The sequence below is a fragment of the Myxine glutinosa genome, chromosome 2 (genome assembly GCF_964187855.1).
Source record: "Myxine glutinosa chromosome 2, kmMyxGlut1.1, whole genome shotgun sequence".
In the NCBI taxonomy this organism is placed as follows: domain Eukaryota; kingdom Metazoa; phylum Chordata; class Myxini; order Myxiniformes; family Myxinidae; genus Myxine; species Myxine glutinosa.
The window spans coordinates 49,940,620-49,958,693 of NC_136262.1; the positions used below are offsets into that span (position 1 = coordinate 49,940,620).

General features: G+C 44.1%; 2 protein-coding genes across 7 annotated transcripts in view; both read right to left on the bottom strand.

The window, feature by feature from the left end:
* Positions 1-921, bottom strand: part of IL7R (interleukin 7 receptor) — a 34,032-nt gene extending 33,111 nt beyond the window's left edge. For 2 of the 5 annotated variants that reach the window (XM_068108242.2, XM_068108243.2), the window contains exon 1: positions 699-871. The gene's annotated coding sequence lies outside the window, so the exon portion shown is untranslated. Of the gene's footprint in view, positions 1-698 lie in introns of all 5 variants that reach the window. The other 3 variants (XM_078773257.1, XM_068108240.2, XM_068108241.2) reach the window with 3 other exon arrangements.
* Positions 922-5,940: 5,019 nt separating this feature from the next.
* POLE4 (DNA polymerase epsilon 4, accessory subunit) lies at positions 5,941-16,846 on the bottom strand. 2 transcript variants are annotated; one of them, XR_010983408.2, is made up of 5 exons: positions 16,332-16,807; positions 14,018-14,102; positions 12,918-13,032; positions 9,565-9,606; positions 5,941-6,519 (listed from the first exon to the last, which is right to left on the bottom strand). XR_010983408.2 is itself a non-coding variant. In XM_068108244.2 (4 exons), exons 1-4 carry the CDS (start codon positions 16,647-16,649, stop codon positions 6,506-6,508), a joined length of 459 nt encoding a protein of 152 aa, XP_067964345.2. In that variant the 5' UTR covers positions 16,650-16,846; the 3' UTR covers positions 5,978-6,505. The 2 variants fall into 2 exon arrangements, 1 of the variants encoding a protein (XP_067964345.2); XM_068108244.2 differs by lacking the exon at positions 12,918-13,032 and having other exon boundaries at positions 5,978-6,519; positions 16,332-16,846.
* Positions 16,847-18,074: the final 1,228 nt, after the last annotated feature.

Sequence of the window (18,074 nt, forward strand, 5' to 3'; positions counted from 1 at the left end):
TGGACGGCAGTCCCATCCGATAAGCCTAACTTACAACTTTCTCCCGAGGTTAGTCACTTCTGCTGAATATCCATTCATTTTACTATCACTGCGACACTTAAATGAATGAGGTTTTGGACATGAGCATCTTTATCACTGTTTGACGAGCACTCATGATGAGATACTATATAACATGCTGTTACCTTTTTGCCTGTCCTTTTACCTGTCTATTACGAGTTCAATAGTGCTGCACTCACATATTTATGGTTCTGCAGGGTTTACATAATATCTCCTGAAAAAGCCAATTTGCACATATCCTGGATAAGATTCAACGGGGAAGGGGCTGAGGCAGTACCTGGTGTGAGCTTTGCCATCGAGGTTGACAGAATAAAAAGTCCTAATAAAAACCCCAAAGGGTATTAAATATTGTCAGCAATACACCAAAGGTCTACTGCAATGTGTAGGTATGAATAAGGACACATTTATGGCAGAATAGTCTTCTGTTGCATCTACCTTTGGAAGGCAGCTGTTTCATAGAAATAGTGCTGCAAGGAATGCAGTTAAGGTAACAGTCCAAGTATATAAATATCAAGACCCAATCACATCTCTCACCGATAATTGGAGGTAACAACCAATCAGCTCTCACTGAATTATTATCCCCAGGTGGCTAGGATCTTTATATAATTAATCCTCCTGCTTTGAAACAGTAAATGGCTTACCTTGTGTAGCTTTTCTTGGTTGCTTTATGGCTAGAAGACCAGCGTGATCAAATACATATATATATATATATACTAAAATTTTACCTGCAGTGGCAGAATGGCATTTCAGAATGCATTGCCCTTAAGAGACAAAATGCATCTACCTCATGGTACCCATGACTTGCCTCTATGGTGCCTGGTGCTACCACCTCCTCGAGCGTGCAAGATCAGTATCGGTATAATCAGCATGTTGCAAATGGCATGGGGTTTAACCACAAACACACGCACACCCTCCCTCCATCAGGTTATTTCCCTTCCGCTAGCTTTGCGGCGTATGTACGTTAACAGTCATTTTAAATGTTTTTAAAAAGTATCATTATTTGTTATTACGTGTGGATGCTGTTCCTTTCAAAACCACTTGCATTTATGTGCATGTTTTGAACAAAATAAAAGCTGCCATATATTGACACATAGCCAGACGACTGTTCATCTTACATTGCTACTGATAAAGCTATAACTGCTGGGCCAGTCAGGAAACACTCCTTGGTTGGCTCAACAGACTCATGAGCTTCTGTATTATAATTGTTGACTGGGGTTAAGAATAAGGATTGCACTCAGAAGGCAATGGCAAGCCACTGTGTACACCTTGCCATGAAACTGGTTTGGACCTCCTCCTAAGGATGATATAACGGTTGGACGGGTCTGTGATCAAAATCTCTCCATCGTTTGTTGCTTTATGTAGTGAAATAGTAAACATAAAGCCAATTGCTCAAGGATACACTATCATCCAAGTTTCGTTTAATGAATTACCTTGATTTGTGTTATAAGAGACCTTTGTACACAGTGCATTCCTTGAAAGACTTCTTTTCATCCCCAAATGACCTTTATGTAGTTCATCAAGCCCTACTTGCTAATATATCTCCAGCTCCTGTAATGTTTTCATCAGCAGTGGAGAACTTTGCACCCACCCGCAACTGTTGCACCGCTCCTTGAACATGTACAGTCGTGGGCAAAAATATTGGCAGCCTTGGACTTTTTTCAAATAACTCACAATTTTCTCCAAAAATAAGTTGAAATTGACAAAAGTACTTTGTCTCCACAATTCTTTATTTCACTGTTAATATTACATAACTGTTGTTTTTGATACAGAACATAATATATCCTTTAAAATCAGAGAATAAAAAGAAATGGTATTGGCAAAATTATTGACACCCCGGACTTAATATTTGGTAGCACCACAGCCTTTTGACAAAATACCTGCAGTCCAGCGCTTCCTATAGCCATGAATGAGCTTCCGACACCTCTCTACTGGCAGTTTGGCCCACCCTTCTTGTGCAAACTGGTCCAGTTCTCCCAGATTTGAAGGGTGCCTTCTCCCAAATGTTGTTTTCAGATCTCCCCACAGATGTTCAATGGGATTTAGATCTGGACTCATTGCTGGCCACTTCAGAACAGTCCAGCATTTTGTCTTGAACCATCCTGGAGGTTTTTTGAAGTGTGTTCGAGGTCATTGTCCTGCTGCAAGACCCATGACCTTTGACGGAGACCCAGCTTTCTGACACGGGTTTTTTTTTTTTTTGGTATACAGAATCGAGGCTCGTGAAAGAGCTAACATTTATCACAAAAAAAAAAAATCAAACAGACAAACAAAATATATAAAAAGAGGGAGCGGTAGACAAGATGGGGAGAGAAGGGGAAGCACACAAACACAACATTTGAGAGCAGGGACATCGGGAGATGTGTGGAAGGGAGAGGGCTTGGGGGGAGGAGGCATGGGAAGGGGGAGGGGGGTGGGAGAAGTATAAAACACAAGGACACCAAGGACTTCCAGGAAAGAAGTTGGTATTTCAAAAAAGTGGATTTGGGGTGAAATTAGCGGGGGTAGAAAAGATCAAGGTTTTGGATGGGGGAAGATAGGAGATGGTGGTGAACAGCTGTTTTAAAGACCTGGAGGGAGGAGTGGGATTGAAGAGGGTGAGGGAGTTTGTTCCAGAGGCGGGAGAAAAGAGGAATGAAGGAGTGAAGGTGAGCAGACGGTCTTGATTTTGGCAGTTTAACCATAAGAGGGTTGCAGGCAGATCTTGTGCGACCTGTAGGAATATTTGGGGGACACAGCGCAGAGAGCTGGGGAAGCAAGGCCAGAGATGAGTCGGTAGAAGACGGAAAGACCACCAAATGCCTGCGGTGAGTAAGTGAAAGGCCCTCGGAGATAGCTTCATCGCAGGAGATTCCAATGATTCTGAACGCTTTGGTTTCAACAGCGTGAAGACGAGCTAGGTGTGAGGCAGGAGCACCAGCCCAGAGAGGAGAGCAGTACTCCATTGAGCTGCGGATGAAAGCCTTGTATGTGGTGAGGAGCTCAGGTGTGCCAAGGAAGGACTTCGCACGACGGAGGATGCCCAGTCGGCAACTGGCTTTGGAGGCCAGCTTGGAAAGGTGGTTTTCCCAGGAAAGATCATGGCAGATAGTGAAACCCAAAAGCTTGAGTGACAGAACTTCTTGGAGAGGATTATTCAGAAAGTGGATGGGAGGGTTGTCCAGTCGGTCTTTTCGGAGAGACATCGTAAGAGTGTGAGATTTGTCAGGATTGAAAGACATGTTCCACTTGTTTGCCCAGTGTGTGATTTTGTCCAGGTCTGCAGAGAGTGAGGAGGCTGCAGACTGCCGATCTGAGGGATGAGGAATGGAGCGGCAGAGAGTGGAGTCATCAGCAAAGAGATAGAGAGGATTTTCAAGAGAGTCAGAGAGATCATTGATAAAGACCAGAAAAAGCACAGGGCCCAGAACACTGCCTTGGGGAACTCCAGCCTGAACAGGAAGAGGAGATGAGAGAAACCCATTCAGGGCCACACGTTGACTGCGACTAGAGAGGAAGTCCGCCAGCCATGTGTGGAGATTTCCATGGATACCAAAGGAGGAGAGTTTGGTGAGCAGAGCGGGGTGCCAGACTGTATCGAAGGCACGTGATATGTCAAGGGAGACAGCTCTAATTTCCTGTTTGGCATTGAGGACCTCCATCCATTGTTGAGACAGCAGAAGCAGCATGTCCAGAGTAGAGTGACCTGGTCTGAAACCAAATTGATGATCAGAGATCAAGCCATTGGAGAAGAGGAAAGATTTCATATCCGAAGCAATGATGGATTCCATGACTTTGGTGATAATTGGGAGATGGCTGAATGGTCTGTAGTTGCAAGGGTCTGTTTTTGCACTTTTTTTGTGTAAAGCAGTGATGTTGGCTGATTTCCAAGCAGATGGCAGATGACCTTGAGCAAAAGAGAGGGTGAAGAGAACAGAGAGAGGGGGTGAAAGAGCGGAAGAACAGGATTTTAGGACCCGTGGGCTGATGCCGTCAGGTCCAGTTGCAGAATCAGAGTCGAGGGTTGACAGAAACTTTTCCACCTTGTCAGGAGGAAAGGACACAGAGTCCAGGAGCAGCTGGGTACGGCTGGGTACAGAGAGTGATGGGTTTGGGACACAAGATTTAGAGGCAAACACAGAGTTGAGGCATTCAGCTTTTTCAAGTGCGGAGTCAGCTGTGTAGCCGTTTGAGGTAAGGGACGGGATGGAGGGGGAACAAACACCAGAAACAGATTTGACCAGACGCCACCAGGATTTGGAAGAGGGAAACAGATAAGAGAGTTCGGTCTTGGGAACGGAGAGATATTGTTTCCTGGCTCTCCTGAGGGTGGACACACACTTGTTTCGGGCTTTTTGAAAGGAAATGAGATTTCCTTCTGTTGGATTTGTTTTACAGGAGACGAAGGCAAGTTGTTTCTGGGCAACAGCCTCACCACAAGATTCCGTGTACCATGGACGGGAGGAAGGGTATGACAACTGAAGACGAGATGGGATAAATCTGTGCATGGGAGAGAGCAATTTACTTTGGAAGAACTCCCAGGATGAGTTGATGTCAGAGGCGGTCGAGATGGGAGACCAGTCCAGATGATTGATGGCTGCTTGAAGACCGTGTCAGTTGGCCTGAGTGAAATGCCAAACTCGTCGACGCTGAGGAGGCTCTCTGAGAATGGTCAGAGAGATGTTCACTTTAACAAGCACATGATCAAAAGCACATGGGTTGAACATTGCGCTCCAAAATGCCTTGGTAATCTCCTGATTTCATGATGCCATGCACACATTCAAGGCACCCAGTGTCAGAGGCAGCACAGCAACCCCAAAACATCACTGAACCTCCTACATGTTTGACTGTAGGGAAGGTGTTCTTTTCTTTGAAGGCTTCATTTTGTTTTCTGTAAACATAGAGATGATGTGCTTTACCAAAAAGCTCTAATTTTGTCTCATCTGTCCACAGGACATTCTCCCAGAAGGATTTTGGCTTGTTCAGGTGTGTTTGGTCAAACTCCAGTCAGGCTTTTTTAGCAGTGTGATTCTCCTCGGTCTCCTACAATAGAACCTCCTTTCATTGAGTTGGCGACGGATGGTGCGAATTGAAATAGTCGTACCTTGTGTCTGAAGGTGAGCTTGAATCGGTTTGGCAATTGATTGAGGTGCTTTCTCCGCCATTCGAACAATCCTTCGCTGCAATCTTCGATCAAGTTTTCTCTTGCAGCCACATCCAGGGAGGGTGCCTACAGTGCCATGGGCCTTAGACTTCCTGATAACATTGCGTATGGTGGACACCGGAACATCAAGGTCTCTGGAGATGATCTTATAGCCTTGAGATTGTTCATGCTTGGCTACAATCTTGTGTCTGACCTCCTCAGACAATTCTCTGGTTTTCTTTCTTTTCTCCATGCTTATTGCAGTACACACAGTGACACAAAACAGCAGAATGACTCCTTTTCTCCATTCAAACTGGTTGAATGAGTGATTTTTGTATTGCAGGCACCTGCAGCTCACCACAGGTGAGTTCAATTCCAAAGTAAAGGAGAATCACCTGCTTGAAATCTAATTATTTCTAACAACTTCTAAAAGATGCCAATAATATTGTCCGGGCCATTTTAGGATTTCTATGTGGAATAAGCTAAGATTTAGTACTTTTTTCAGCTTTTTTTGTTTTGCTCCACTGCAAACTAAAGAAATACAAATGTGGACACCAAAAGATTTTTTTATTTCAACAATTTTCTGGAAGAAATGGTGCATTATTTGAATAAAGTGCAAGGGTACCAATATTTTTGGCCATGACTGTATAATTACTTAATCCACGTTTTCACTTCCTGCATTCCCCCTTCCAACACCCCCTAATCGACCGCCCTCCCCCCCCTTCTCCACCCCATTCCTCTTTGCGCAGAAATTATTCTCCATGTCACTTTGTGAGAAATTTATTCAAATTAAAAACAAAATCAATATTTCTTCTTTTTATTTCCAGTTTTATATAAAAAGGCATGAAGAACTTTTTTTAAAACACCACAAGCATTCATAAAATCCACTCGTACTGTCCTGTGTCAGAGACAGATTGTTTTACTGAGCTGTTAATATAAAAGGTTTTTACCTTTTGCCTCACAAATCAGCTTAGTCTGGCAGGAAACTGCAGTACCAAGGATGTAATGCTCAATTCCACAACACTTTGACATCAATAACGTTATCTGTTTCTGACAATGCTGTCAAAAGATTGATTACTAAAGCCAAATGTAATGTGCAAGTTTGTGCATCAACTCCAGAAAAATAATACAAACGCACGAATAAAGAGGACGATCGTAAAATAAGATCTGTTACAAATGTATATCAAATGAGGAACAAGAGTGTCACCAAAATACATGGAAGACAATTATTAATTCAACACAAAATATAATATACACATACATCTCCACACTCTTGCTCAACAGCTGTGTATGGTATAAGCCAAATGTGGCATTGTCCCAAGAGGTTGCTCAGTCCAACGCACCTGCAGAGAGAGAATGAGTTTCAAAATGCAGACATCTGGCAAAAATTTACAAGTTACATAAATGCAACGGATTTAAAGATCTAGATTCTAAATTTCTGAAAACCAAGTTAGTCTCAGAAGAATTACCATGTTGCTGTCATGTGATGTCATGTGATAAAATCCCAGCTGGCTCACTAATGATCTTCAGAAAGGAGGTAATCTGCCTTTCTCACCAGGATTGCCCTTCATATTGCTCTAATCCCGATGGTTGACACAAAGTACCCTCGGTAAAAAAATCCCTAAAACTGAATTTGTCAGCAAATTCTTCCTCTTCTTGCGTGTGCAGCACAAGGCTGCGAGTCCAGCGTCATTTTCTGAGTGCAGCTGTGCCGCTGATGGAGTGCCCACCCTGTAGGTTAGAGCAGGAATTTTGAATTTGTTTAGGGTGTCGGCGATAGCTTGCCTACTCTTCGTGAAGGACACTGTGGGATCTTTCAACATCCACCACCTAATTCTAGCAGACGTCTATCCGAAGGACATCCATACATGTGAAACCCAGTTTAACGTCCATCCGAGGGACAGCACACACGCTGATGCCAAGTCCTGTTTGCGAAACACCGGAATGGGAGTTTATAGCTGGGCCCAAATTCAAACCCAAGTTAGATATGAACCCAACTCGGAGGCGAGTGTGCATAACCATCAGGGTCATCGTCATGCATTAAGTAATACAATACAATATATATTGTTGCGGATATGAGGACTGTATATTTTTTTGATTGTGTGAATTATTATTATTGTTTATTCTGCGCCTCCTGCTTCCGGAGCTGTGTAAAGGTCAAAGGGCATCCCATAATTAGTCCATAAAGCATCCACACCACAGCCAATCATAGAATACCCCTGTTCAATAGTTATATCTTATTATGTGTTTTTAGGGTAAGGCTGTGTCTCCCATTAATTGAAATACTCCATTGCACCAGTGGAAGAGATAGATTCCCTTCATTCCCACTCCCAACACTTCCATTCCCCCCTTTTCGTCAATTGCAATTCGCATTGCCAACTGCATGTTGGGCGGTTTTCCCTTCATCCGCCATTGACCACGAGGCAGGGTTGGGGAAGAATCGGGGGAACTGTTAGGTCGCGGTAATACACCACCGCTCGGTCAATATAACATCTTGTCCGCGACCCGTAACAATTGGTGTCGAGGAGTGAGATACGAGGCCCGAACCAAATTTTTAAAACGTGTAGGAAGTGCACAAAATGGCGGCCTCGCGCACATGGTTATTGTGGCGCCAAATTTAGCCACGCCCGTGACCGTAGCAGCGCCGCCGATGGATTGGGGCCTATTTATGGAACAACATACATTATATTTATATATATATATATATAGTTGCTGTTTTGAGAACCCACACTTGCTTGTAAATATGACATCATTAAAGGTTAAAGGTAGCACCCCATAGATAGGCCACAAGCAACACGTAGTTCACCATAGGACATCAGTTATTTCTTAGTATGTGTTAGATAAGGCAATTTTCCAATAGTTGAATCTGCGTTGCGTCGATCAAATAAGAGTAGGCCCTTTCGTTCATTTTGCAGCCTCCCTCCAAGCGACGCCATTAAGCGCGCTCCCCAGTCTGTGCCCCATGGCCTCTCCCAATTTGGTACGCTCCTTGGCCAGCAGCAGCAGCCTTCGCTGCCCGTGAGCTCGCTCAACGCCGCCATCAGCCACGAGGTGAAGCCCGGAAAAAGGGGGCGGAGCGCCAGGGAGGAGGTGTGGCCACGTCACCCAGTCGTCAGGGCGGGGCCGGTAAGCGATAACCAGCCAACCAGGGCTGGAGTGACATCGCCTGACAGGGCATGGTTGGGGCTGGCGGAGCGATCGCTGGCTTGACTTATAAAAGCCAGCACACAAAGCCCTTTTACAGGACTGTCCAGGACTGATGCGATTTGAAGGACCTGTTGGAGGGTCGGCTGATTATTACAGGACTCTCGCTAAGGACTGTTGTGATTACCAAGGACTAGAGAGTATATGCGCTTGATCGTGGTTGAACAGGACTGGCACCATTTGCAGTGTGATAAAGAATTGATCGTGGTTGAAAGGACAGTGCAAAGAGGGCTCGCTGGCATTGGTATTTCAAAGCAGGACATTTGGGAGGGAGCGCTTGGCGCGAGTTGTGCGAATATTACGTATGCCAGTACACCAGCCTTCCCCCCGTCATTCTAATTGTCCGTTCGCGCTACGTTACAATACGAGCTGCCTGCCGGGTTCTTCATCGCCTGGACCGGAGCCGGACTGGAGCCTGGACGGGCTGGTGACCTTCCACCCTACCATCTGCAATCCCTGTGTGAGTGTCTGTATGTGAGACGGGCCCGTTTGTCCAGGGAATAAGTTAAGCCTGTAGTTAAGACTGCCCTGTGTACTTTTCCTTTCTCTTTCTTTCTTGTATATTCCTTTCGTTTCCTCTTCTTCTCTGTACATAATTAATAAACCCATCTGTTCTTCCTATTTTCCTGGTTTCCTCTCAATCCGATCGCATCAGCCTTTTCTCTAATTGGGTAAGCGTGGCACGATCGCAACCGCTTAGAATCGGGTCTAGTCACCTGATAACAGCTCGGATCGCGGATTGCTATCCGCTCGGCATTTTCCATCCATATCCGTGGTTCGAGCAGGAGGTATTCCCTTGCTTTACGGTCGGTGGTAGTAATTAGGTAATAGGACTAAAAATCGACCAACAACCCTATTTACCACCGACCGGAAGGAACGTTATAACTTCCAGGACTCGCGTCGGCCAGATAAAAGGACAAGGGGACTGACCCCCTCTTGATAAGGGGAGAGCCGACGTTTGAGATCCGCAACAATATATATATATATATATATATATATATACACATACATACACATACACACACACACACACACACACACACACACACACACACACACACACACACACACACACACACACACACACACACACACACACACACACACACACACACACACACACATCTCTGAGCGACACCCCATAGGCAGAGAAATAAAACGATAAAGGTGAGTGGCTTACTAACCTTCGAGAAATGCAAACTCATCTGCCGTGTCGATGACACTGTCTGGTGGTGATCAACAAAACGAGAGACAAGTCATTGTTACAAGATATTTTAACAGCACAATTCATGCCTGCATTTGCACATAACCATTTATTGTTGCATACAGAAATCTAGGCTAATGGAAGAACAAGGAAACAGAGGGCAAAGGCAGCATTGTGACAGTGGGGCAGCAGGTGGACACAACAAGCAATGGAATGGGGATCGAGGAGATGGGGTGAAAAGAAAACTGAAAAAGCGTTAGGTCAGGTAAGTTAATGTGGGGTAAAAAAATATTGCCAGAAGGGATGGGGGATAACCAGAGAAGCTGGTGCACCACAAACTTGAAACCCTGGAGGGAAAAGTGAAAAATTTGAAAAAGATAACAGAATTTGCAAATTCACATCATATATGACAAGGTTGATAAGACGAGTCCGAAGCCTTTTCTTATTGGCAAGAAATGCAACTGAGGCCCCGATCATCAATACTTTTGGAAACATGAGCTACTGAATATGAAGGATATGAGACCCATATTTCATGAGAAGAATCTCTCTCTTCTGATGTACCATACTCTTCACAGAGTGTCGATGCACTGAAGCAGCTTCCAAAGCAAGGGTTATTCTGGCTGCCCAGGGTAGCAGGGTATCTGTTTTTCAGCCACCTCAGGGAGTGACGTCCCTGCCCTACGAGTCCCTGGTTCAGCTGACTCTGGCCGACAGTAACTGGTATGGGCCCCTTGTCCAGGGTAATGGATCCTCACTGCCTTGTGGGGGATACCTCTTTCGGCTAAAGCTATGATAAGACCACTCAGATATCAAACTACACATGTAGGTCAGCCTAGGCAGCGGTACATCATGAATAAGTGTGCCCAGGAAAGTCAGTGGTGGCACCAATTTCAGAATCTCTGCACAGCATCTGCAGACAGCTGTGTCCACTTTGGACATCAGGGGCAGCCGCCATCGTACCGACGACCTGGCCAGTATGCTGGGCCCATGTGCATCAGACCACGTTGCATTTACTGCACCTGCAGCCAACGATGCTCATAGGAATAGAGAGTGGGAGAAGGACAGCACACACCTCTATCACTTTAATCACTTCTTGGTGGTTTTTTTTTTTCTCCCTTCATTGGCACCTGCTCACCTGGATGCACAATGCTTAGTCAGTACACCAACGAAGGGCAAAGATTCATCAAAAGCGATGACACACCATCATCATCATATGTTAGGTGGTTTGCCATTGCCATCCAAGCAGCATTTAGGGTAGGAATTTGTTCAGGGTGGTCACCTACTCTTAGCTTGCCTACTCTTTGCGAAAGACACCGTGGGATCTTTAACATCCACCAAGTAATGCCGGAGACTGGATGCCAGTTGAACTTCCATCCCGACTGTGAAACACCAGGGCGACAGTTTATAGCTGGCTCGGGATTCACACCCAGGTTGACAACTGAGCGACGACCTCTAGGCTATCCTGCAAGCCCATGAGCAGAATAGGAGGAATGTCATGAAGGTTATTCGGGTTAACCTTCTCATGACGATACATCCTCGGTTCAAATCCCGTGTTGATTTATGCCCATTATGCTGATTGGTCAAACCGTATTGTCTACTCGGCACAATTCATGTAAAACTACATTGATGTCTCCTGATGTCCTCACCCTTCATGTGATTTTGGTACAAGATCCTCTATGTTTGAGGTAATGTCGAAGCATGATCTGACCAACATAGATTGTGGCTGATTGGAACACCAAGGACTTCAAGATCCTCAAAATGTAATCACAAATCACAACCAAAGAAGCATCCAGATCTTCATGCAAACAAAACTTGTTTGCCACATTCCCAATAATGGACCAGCTTTTTATACCACCTTGGCTGGTAGTTACTGATATAACTGTTGAACAATTGACCTCGAGGTGAAAACTTGCACAACTGCAAAGCAAATTGTCTCTATGGAAACCCAGTTGCTGGTGGAGCAGCATTTCAAAGTTTCCAATGCTGATGGAATTTGCTTCGGGGGAATCTCTCACTCAGTACGTATTTAGTCATTAGTCATTTTGATGCTTGTGGGTACGATCCCTGGATTGGCTTGGCAGCAGGACGTTTACTATTGTCCACACTGCTAGAACTTGATTTAAACAACTCACCAGGTTTACAATTCTCATGATAGGGCACCATCCTCAAATTGTGTTGCCATAAGACTTCGATTCATTTTGTAGAATTTATCCCCATCATTATTCAACAACTGTCCATTTTTTTTGCTGCTTCCCTGATAGTCAGGTTCACTATGTTTTTTTGTTCAAAATCATGGTAGATGAGCAAACCTATACATTTTTGGAAACGTTATTACATGGAAAATCTGAAAATCAATGTTTACATTTGCCAATTCCGACCAATTCGATTCGACCAATTCGACCAATCGACCAATCGACCAATTCGACCAATTCGATTCATCGAATTCGATTCGATCGACCATTCGACCAATTCGATTTGCCAATCAATTTGACCGACCTTTGCTTGTGTGGAACGGACTGTGAAAACGATGCGGACTATATTGTCGGATACGACACACAGGACAGTGATGACGAACACTAAATGGCATATTCTGTAATCGTGTATGTTTGATGCCATTGACTGCCTGTGTATATTTTGTCATTGACTGCCTGTGTGGATGTGAAGTTATACTGACTGCATGTGTATATATGATTTTGCTGACTGCCTGTGTATGTTTGGTGATATGAATTATTGTGACACATTTTGATGTTATTAACTGCCTGTACAAAATGATAACATGTATTTGATTATGCAACTTATCGCGAATATAAAGACAGTATTTTGCAATTCAAAACCTTTGATTCGTGTCTTACCATTCCCCATAGCACTAATTTGATACTTTCATTGGATTCCTTGTCCCTGAAAATATAGGTTTAGTATATTTTAAAAAGTTTTTAGGGTAATTAGAGGGAGAAATAGAACAAAATATGTATTTTACAGTGGCCATTTTGAAAATCCAAAATGGCCGCCATACAGGTATCTCTCCAAATGTAAACATTGATTTTTAGTTTCCTTATGCTATAACCTTTCCAAAAATGTTTAGGTTTGCTAATCTACCATGATTTTGAACGAAATATAATTTATTGACATAGTGAACCTGACTATGAGGCTCTTGCTAGAACGATGGCCATATTTGTCCGAGTCGCAAGGACCGTAGATATGTGCCAGGTTGGGAGACCTCAAATGAAAATGCAACGTTAATGAAACTGCCTTCACATGGGGGATACAGGTTTGTTGAGGAGGTTCGACCTTGCAGCCATTTTGTGCACATTGGTAGAATGGAAAATTTCCTACCGAAATGGAAAGATTCATGGAGAGTAACAGTGTGGTGAAGCGAGTCAAAGGAGGTCGATGCCAATCAGCCTCGTAGTAAAGGGGACGATGAGCCCTACCGGACGGTTCGAACGTCCTGATGACAAGTGAGGGGCAGGTGCAATATCCGGGTAACACGACGGAAGGGATGGATTAAGGGAGGGCAGGAAGCAGGACTTCATCTATCTATAATTCCAGTAATCTCTGTGTGTATGTGTGTGTGTATGTATGCGACAACGATTTCTCGACAACTACCGGTCCGATATACTTGAAACTTGCCAGGTATATTGCTGGGGACCCGAGGATGTGCCTTTTCAAGGTTTGAAATTAATCGGACAAGTACTTACCGAGCTATGGCGATTTAGCCGTTCGCCGTTCGCTTTGGCGTTGCGAATGGACCAAACCATTGCATGTAAATAGAGGGGGGGGGGTTCTGTGGTCGTTGCGAATGGACCAAACCATTCATGTAAATAGAGGGGGGGGGTTCTGTGGTCGTTACTGCCACGTGGTTTCAAAGTTTTTTTTTGTTGTTGTTGTTTGCACGCATGATTTTTTGCACCCACGTACGGGCACGCCCTAGGATGTTTACACACACACACCCCTACACAAATTTTTTTTTTTTTTTTTTTTTTGGCAAGGAACGGGCACCCACGTACGGGCACGTCCTAGCTTATATATAGTACGGGCATGCCCTAGTAAACTTGAATGCAGAGTTTATACTAATTTTTGCAACATCTGCTTATGGCAAGAACAAAGCTGGTGAGAGATTACGAGGACACAAAAAGGAATGCCAAGTTGTGTGATAAAGCAAGATGGGATAGCTCAGTCTTGAAGCAAGCCGATGCTCGGGCCAAGAGCCTGGGACCAGAAACAAACTTGTTACAAACATCTCAAGATAATACCAAGGATGAAACAGGCAAAGTCTGGAAGCATCGCTCTTCGAGAGAGGGCCAAGGAGGAGGGAATATGACCAGTTTATGAGGATGTTTTCATTTAAGGATGCAATTATAATCGGCCAGATGTTTAAAAAATAAGCAAGGAGGTGACGAGAACCACAAGGTGGGAAGGTATCCTTTACCTACCGAGATCTTTACGCTGTAAAGTTTTACGTTTCGCCTTCTGTGCAAAGACAAATGCATTGTGCGCCATTAACTCCACAAACATTTCCTGGAGTAAAAAGGAAAAGAAAGGGAGGAGGGAAGCAACAACAAGGAAGATCAAACAAGGGGCAAGACCCATTGCTGTGATATTGTATCATGTTTTTGCCGTCTTATTAACCAAGGATACAGACATGATAGTTGCCAATATCTGTCTCATCTGGTAGTGATGGCCTGGACAGAAATATAAATATATTGGTACGCCATAACAACTTTGATAAGCAAGCATGTGAATTATTATTTAATATTAGGATCCGTTTACCCTAACTTTACCTAGCGTTTACCCTAAACTAAAAGGTGGTTTTATTAGGATCCGTTTACCATGCACTTGGTTGGTAGCAACCCCTATTACATTGATCATGAGAATGAGCCATGATCCTTACAGCACAATTAAGCAGCACAAGCAAATGGAAATCTTCAGAAATGAGTAAATCAGTGGTTCGAATGCAGCCGGTGGCTGCATCATTTGCTGGGGGCGCAGCTGTGCCGCTGATGCAATGAACCCCATTATCAGTAAGCTGGTACTCATTTTCCCGAGCTCGGAAGGATGACAGCCCGAGTCAACCCAACTGGTGTCAATTCAATGGCTTGACAGGGGCTCAAACTTAGGTCCCTAAGATCTCAAGCCAGCCAGTTTTACCGTTAAGCCAACAACCCTTCTTCAATTCGCCCAATTCTGATACGAAGAACCCAAGAGTGAAGGCCATGTTGCCTAAAAGACCCATCTTGGAATGAAGAAGCCAAATAATACAGGTGTGCATTTGTGTATACACCGTCATGGGAAGACACGCTGCATTGACTCAATCCGTCAATGTACTCTTTTCCTTTCTTTTTCTACGTCGGTGTAGTGCAAGTTGAAGGATTTCTTCAGATGCGTCCCTGTCACTCTCCCACCCCTGCCCCTCTAACAATTTATTCCTTCCATTGTCATCTGCTTTACTTGTTTCTCTAACACCTGCTCTTCCACGAGCTTTGATTTTGTATGAAAGAATAAGCTGGCTGTCCTGTCTGCAGTATGGAAGTTAGGACATTATGGTGTCGTCCAAAAGTAAGTATCTGTGGTCAAAATAAGCCACAGCCCTCCCCCTATGCCATCATCACCACCACCACCACCACCACCACCACCACCACACCCAAACATGCATGCACTCATATCAATTCAGCCACAATAACTAATCCACACGTAAAGCATAGAACGGGGTTAAGCAATTGATTTACTCTGTCTATAGATGTCAGTCTATGATCAAGGAACAACTTAATTTCAATTTAATTTTATATTTTGAACACGAATCAGAACATGAATTGGAACACGAACCTGCAGTTTAGCAGTACTGTACTTTGGCTCTGAATTTGGCAAATTGTATGGACTGTCATCCCGAGCACACATGCACGAGAGGAGTCTATGTGCCTGTCTGTGTGCCTATAGCACGAGAGGAGTCTATGTGCCTGTCTGTGTGCCTGTCTGTGTGCCTATAGCACGAGAGGAGTCTATGTGCCTGTCTGTGTGCCTATAGCACGAGAGGCGTCTATGTGCCTGTCTGTGTGCCTATAGCACGAGAGGAGTCTATGTGCCTGTCTGTGTGCCTATAGCACGAGAGGAGTCTATGTGCCTGTCTGTGTGCTTATAGCATGAGAGGAGTCTATGTGCCTGTCAGTGTGCCTATAGCACAAGAGGAGTATATGTGCCCGTCTGTGTGCCTATAGCACTGGAGGAGTATATGTGCCCGTCTGGCAGTCAAACAAAAGTGAAAATAATTAAAAACAGGAAATGTACTATTTTTAGGGACATCATAGAGGACACAAACAACAAAAACATAAAATAACTAAGTTAGTGTTAAATAAGGTGGTGCAAAAGACACTGCGTCAATGGCGGTAAACTTCTGCAAATTTTTATTTTCTCCTACAGCCTTTAAAGCTTTTGCTTCATTTCATTTGAATTATATACTTGAACACTGCAGAACACAAATCGTATCGTTCGGACTTCCAAAACCCTCCAGTTTAGCAGTACTTTGACAATCAAAATCTTTGCTCGCACTTTCAACGTTTGGGAATATTGAGATTCAGAGAACACCAAAAATCCCTCCTCATAGGAAATAGGTAACGTGTTCTATGAACTCTCTAATTTACAAGGATCTTCAAGGCAGGACAATTAGGTCCATCAAACCTGCATAATTGTGCCAACATTGTAGTACCCATCCCCAGTGAGAGAGAAAGCAACAATATCGCGGTGTGGACTCACGGCGGCTCTTGCGATAAGGAACACAGACTCTGGATTGGCGAGTCCCAGGTCCGGGTCAAACTTCATCAGTGACTTGATGCGGGAGATTGGGAACGCGCAGAGCCGCTGCGGTCGTTCTCCTTCCGTCTGAACCGTAACCTCCCTTTCTTTGTCCACCTCCAACACCTTCTCTACGTCCTCCTCCCTGGTATGACCGACAGAAGGTTCCCCAGCATCCGAAGAGAGCACCTTTTCGCCGTCTTTCTCCGCCGACGTTCCCACTTCCATCATTTCTTCCCCATGTATTTCCCGCTCTTTGCTTGCCGTTGCCAATGCCATACCAAGTGCAAGTAGCGATAGCTGTGGAATGACGCCTCCTGGAGCTGATTTGTTTATATCGTTACTATTGTGTTTACAACTCGTCTAATAGGTAGCAAAATTGGACTAGGCCCGAGGCCCATTAAACAGAATAAAAGTCGGGATGGAATAAATTTTTATCCATAATGTTCATCTCATCCAATGCTACGAGGCAAGGCGGTGTAGTAACCGTATGATGCAAATCTTGGCAAACGCGGTATATACTCAATACAGTATATATATTTTAGCTTTCGACTAAAATCACAGTGTATAATTTACCATATAACATTTATCTCAGCATATGATTTTAAATGATTTTATAAAAGGTAAAAAAAACCAGCCAAATGCTTGCTAATTATACAACACCTTGGGGTATGTTTAACATTACCTATTTATAGCCTGTACTTGTAGAGTGCTCGCCGAGTGGCTTAAGCACTCAAGCAAGCACTCCATTGGCTTGGCAAGCGATAGCAAACTGATCGGTAATGAACACATCCAGAGATCGACGAGTAAAATTGTGAAAATGTTTTATTGGAAGATCTTCGTTAATTGTACCTCGCAAAATGAAAAAGAAAGGAAAGTAAACAACCCACTTACGACAAACGCAAGGTGGCAACATTTTAAACTCACCTCCACCAATGAGTTTTATAATGTAGAGGAACTTCCGGCCGATGAGTTCACTGATGAGGCCACGCGGCCGCCATATTGGTACTCCCTACCAACCGAAATCTGTACCTTGTAGCGCCACCTAGTGGTAGTGACACAAGTATTACAATTTCCTTTAATTATTGGGAAACGGTGCGGTTCATGCATTCTTCGTGCGGATAAATTTGTTCACCCTTCCCCTCTCTCCCACCATTCTCTCCCTCTCGTCCACTCCCTCTCCGGGCAACGCCGGGTACTTCAGCTAGTCACAAGAATGACCACACTAGCGGTCACAACCTACAACAAAATCTGGTAACGGGTGGATTGGGAAACACGCATTTAATGAGGTATTAAAAGGTGAACAGCGCGACTGGAAAACACAAATTTAACCCATAAAGTGCGAAGAGCCACGATCGTGGCCCAACCAAATAGGGTCATTAAAATCCATGTGCAAAGAAATACCCCCTCTATCTAAATAGGGTCAGCATTTTGGTCTATTCACCAGCAAATCCAGCACTTTATGAGTTAATGCACTTTTATATAATTAACTTGATACCTCTCACTGGGTCGCCCTTCCTATGGTGATATCAGAACGAGCTGATTCGTCACAGGGTCACGCATTGTTCTTTAACCCCAATATGGGATCACCTCCTATTTTTTAGGAGGCACACGTACCACACATACTGATGGGATTGATAAAAACTTACTCATAATTTTTATTCGATATTGATTAGATTTTTCAGTATCTCTCTCATCGTAACA

Excerpts from the sequence above, each read along its gene's own strand:
- POLE4 (XM_068108244.2), bottom strand. The coding sequence starts at position 16,649 with ATGGCATTGGCAACGGCAAGCAAAGAGCGGGAAATACATGGGGAAGAA. Across the intron at positions 14,103-16,331 it reads TCCTTATCGCAAGAGCCGCC|GAAATGTTTGTGGAGTTAAT; the intron begins GTGAGTCCACAC and ends TTTTTACTCCAG. Across the intron at positions 9,607-14,017 it reads TTTACAGCGTAAAGATCTCG|ACAGTGTCATCGACACGGCA; the intron begins GTAGGTAAAGGA and ends GATCACCACCAG.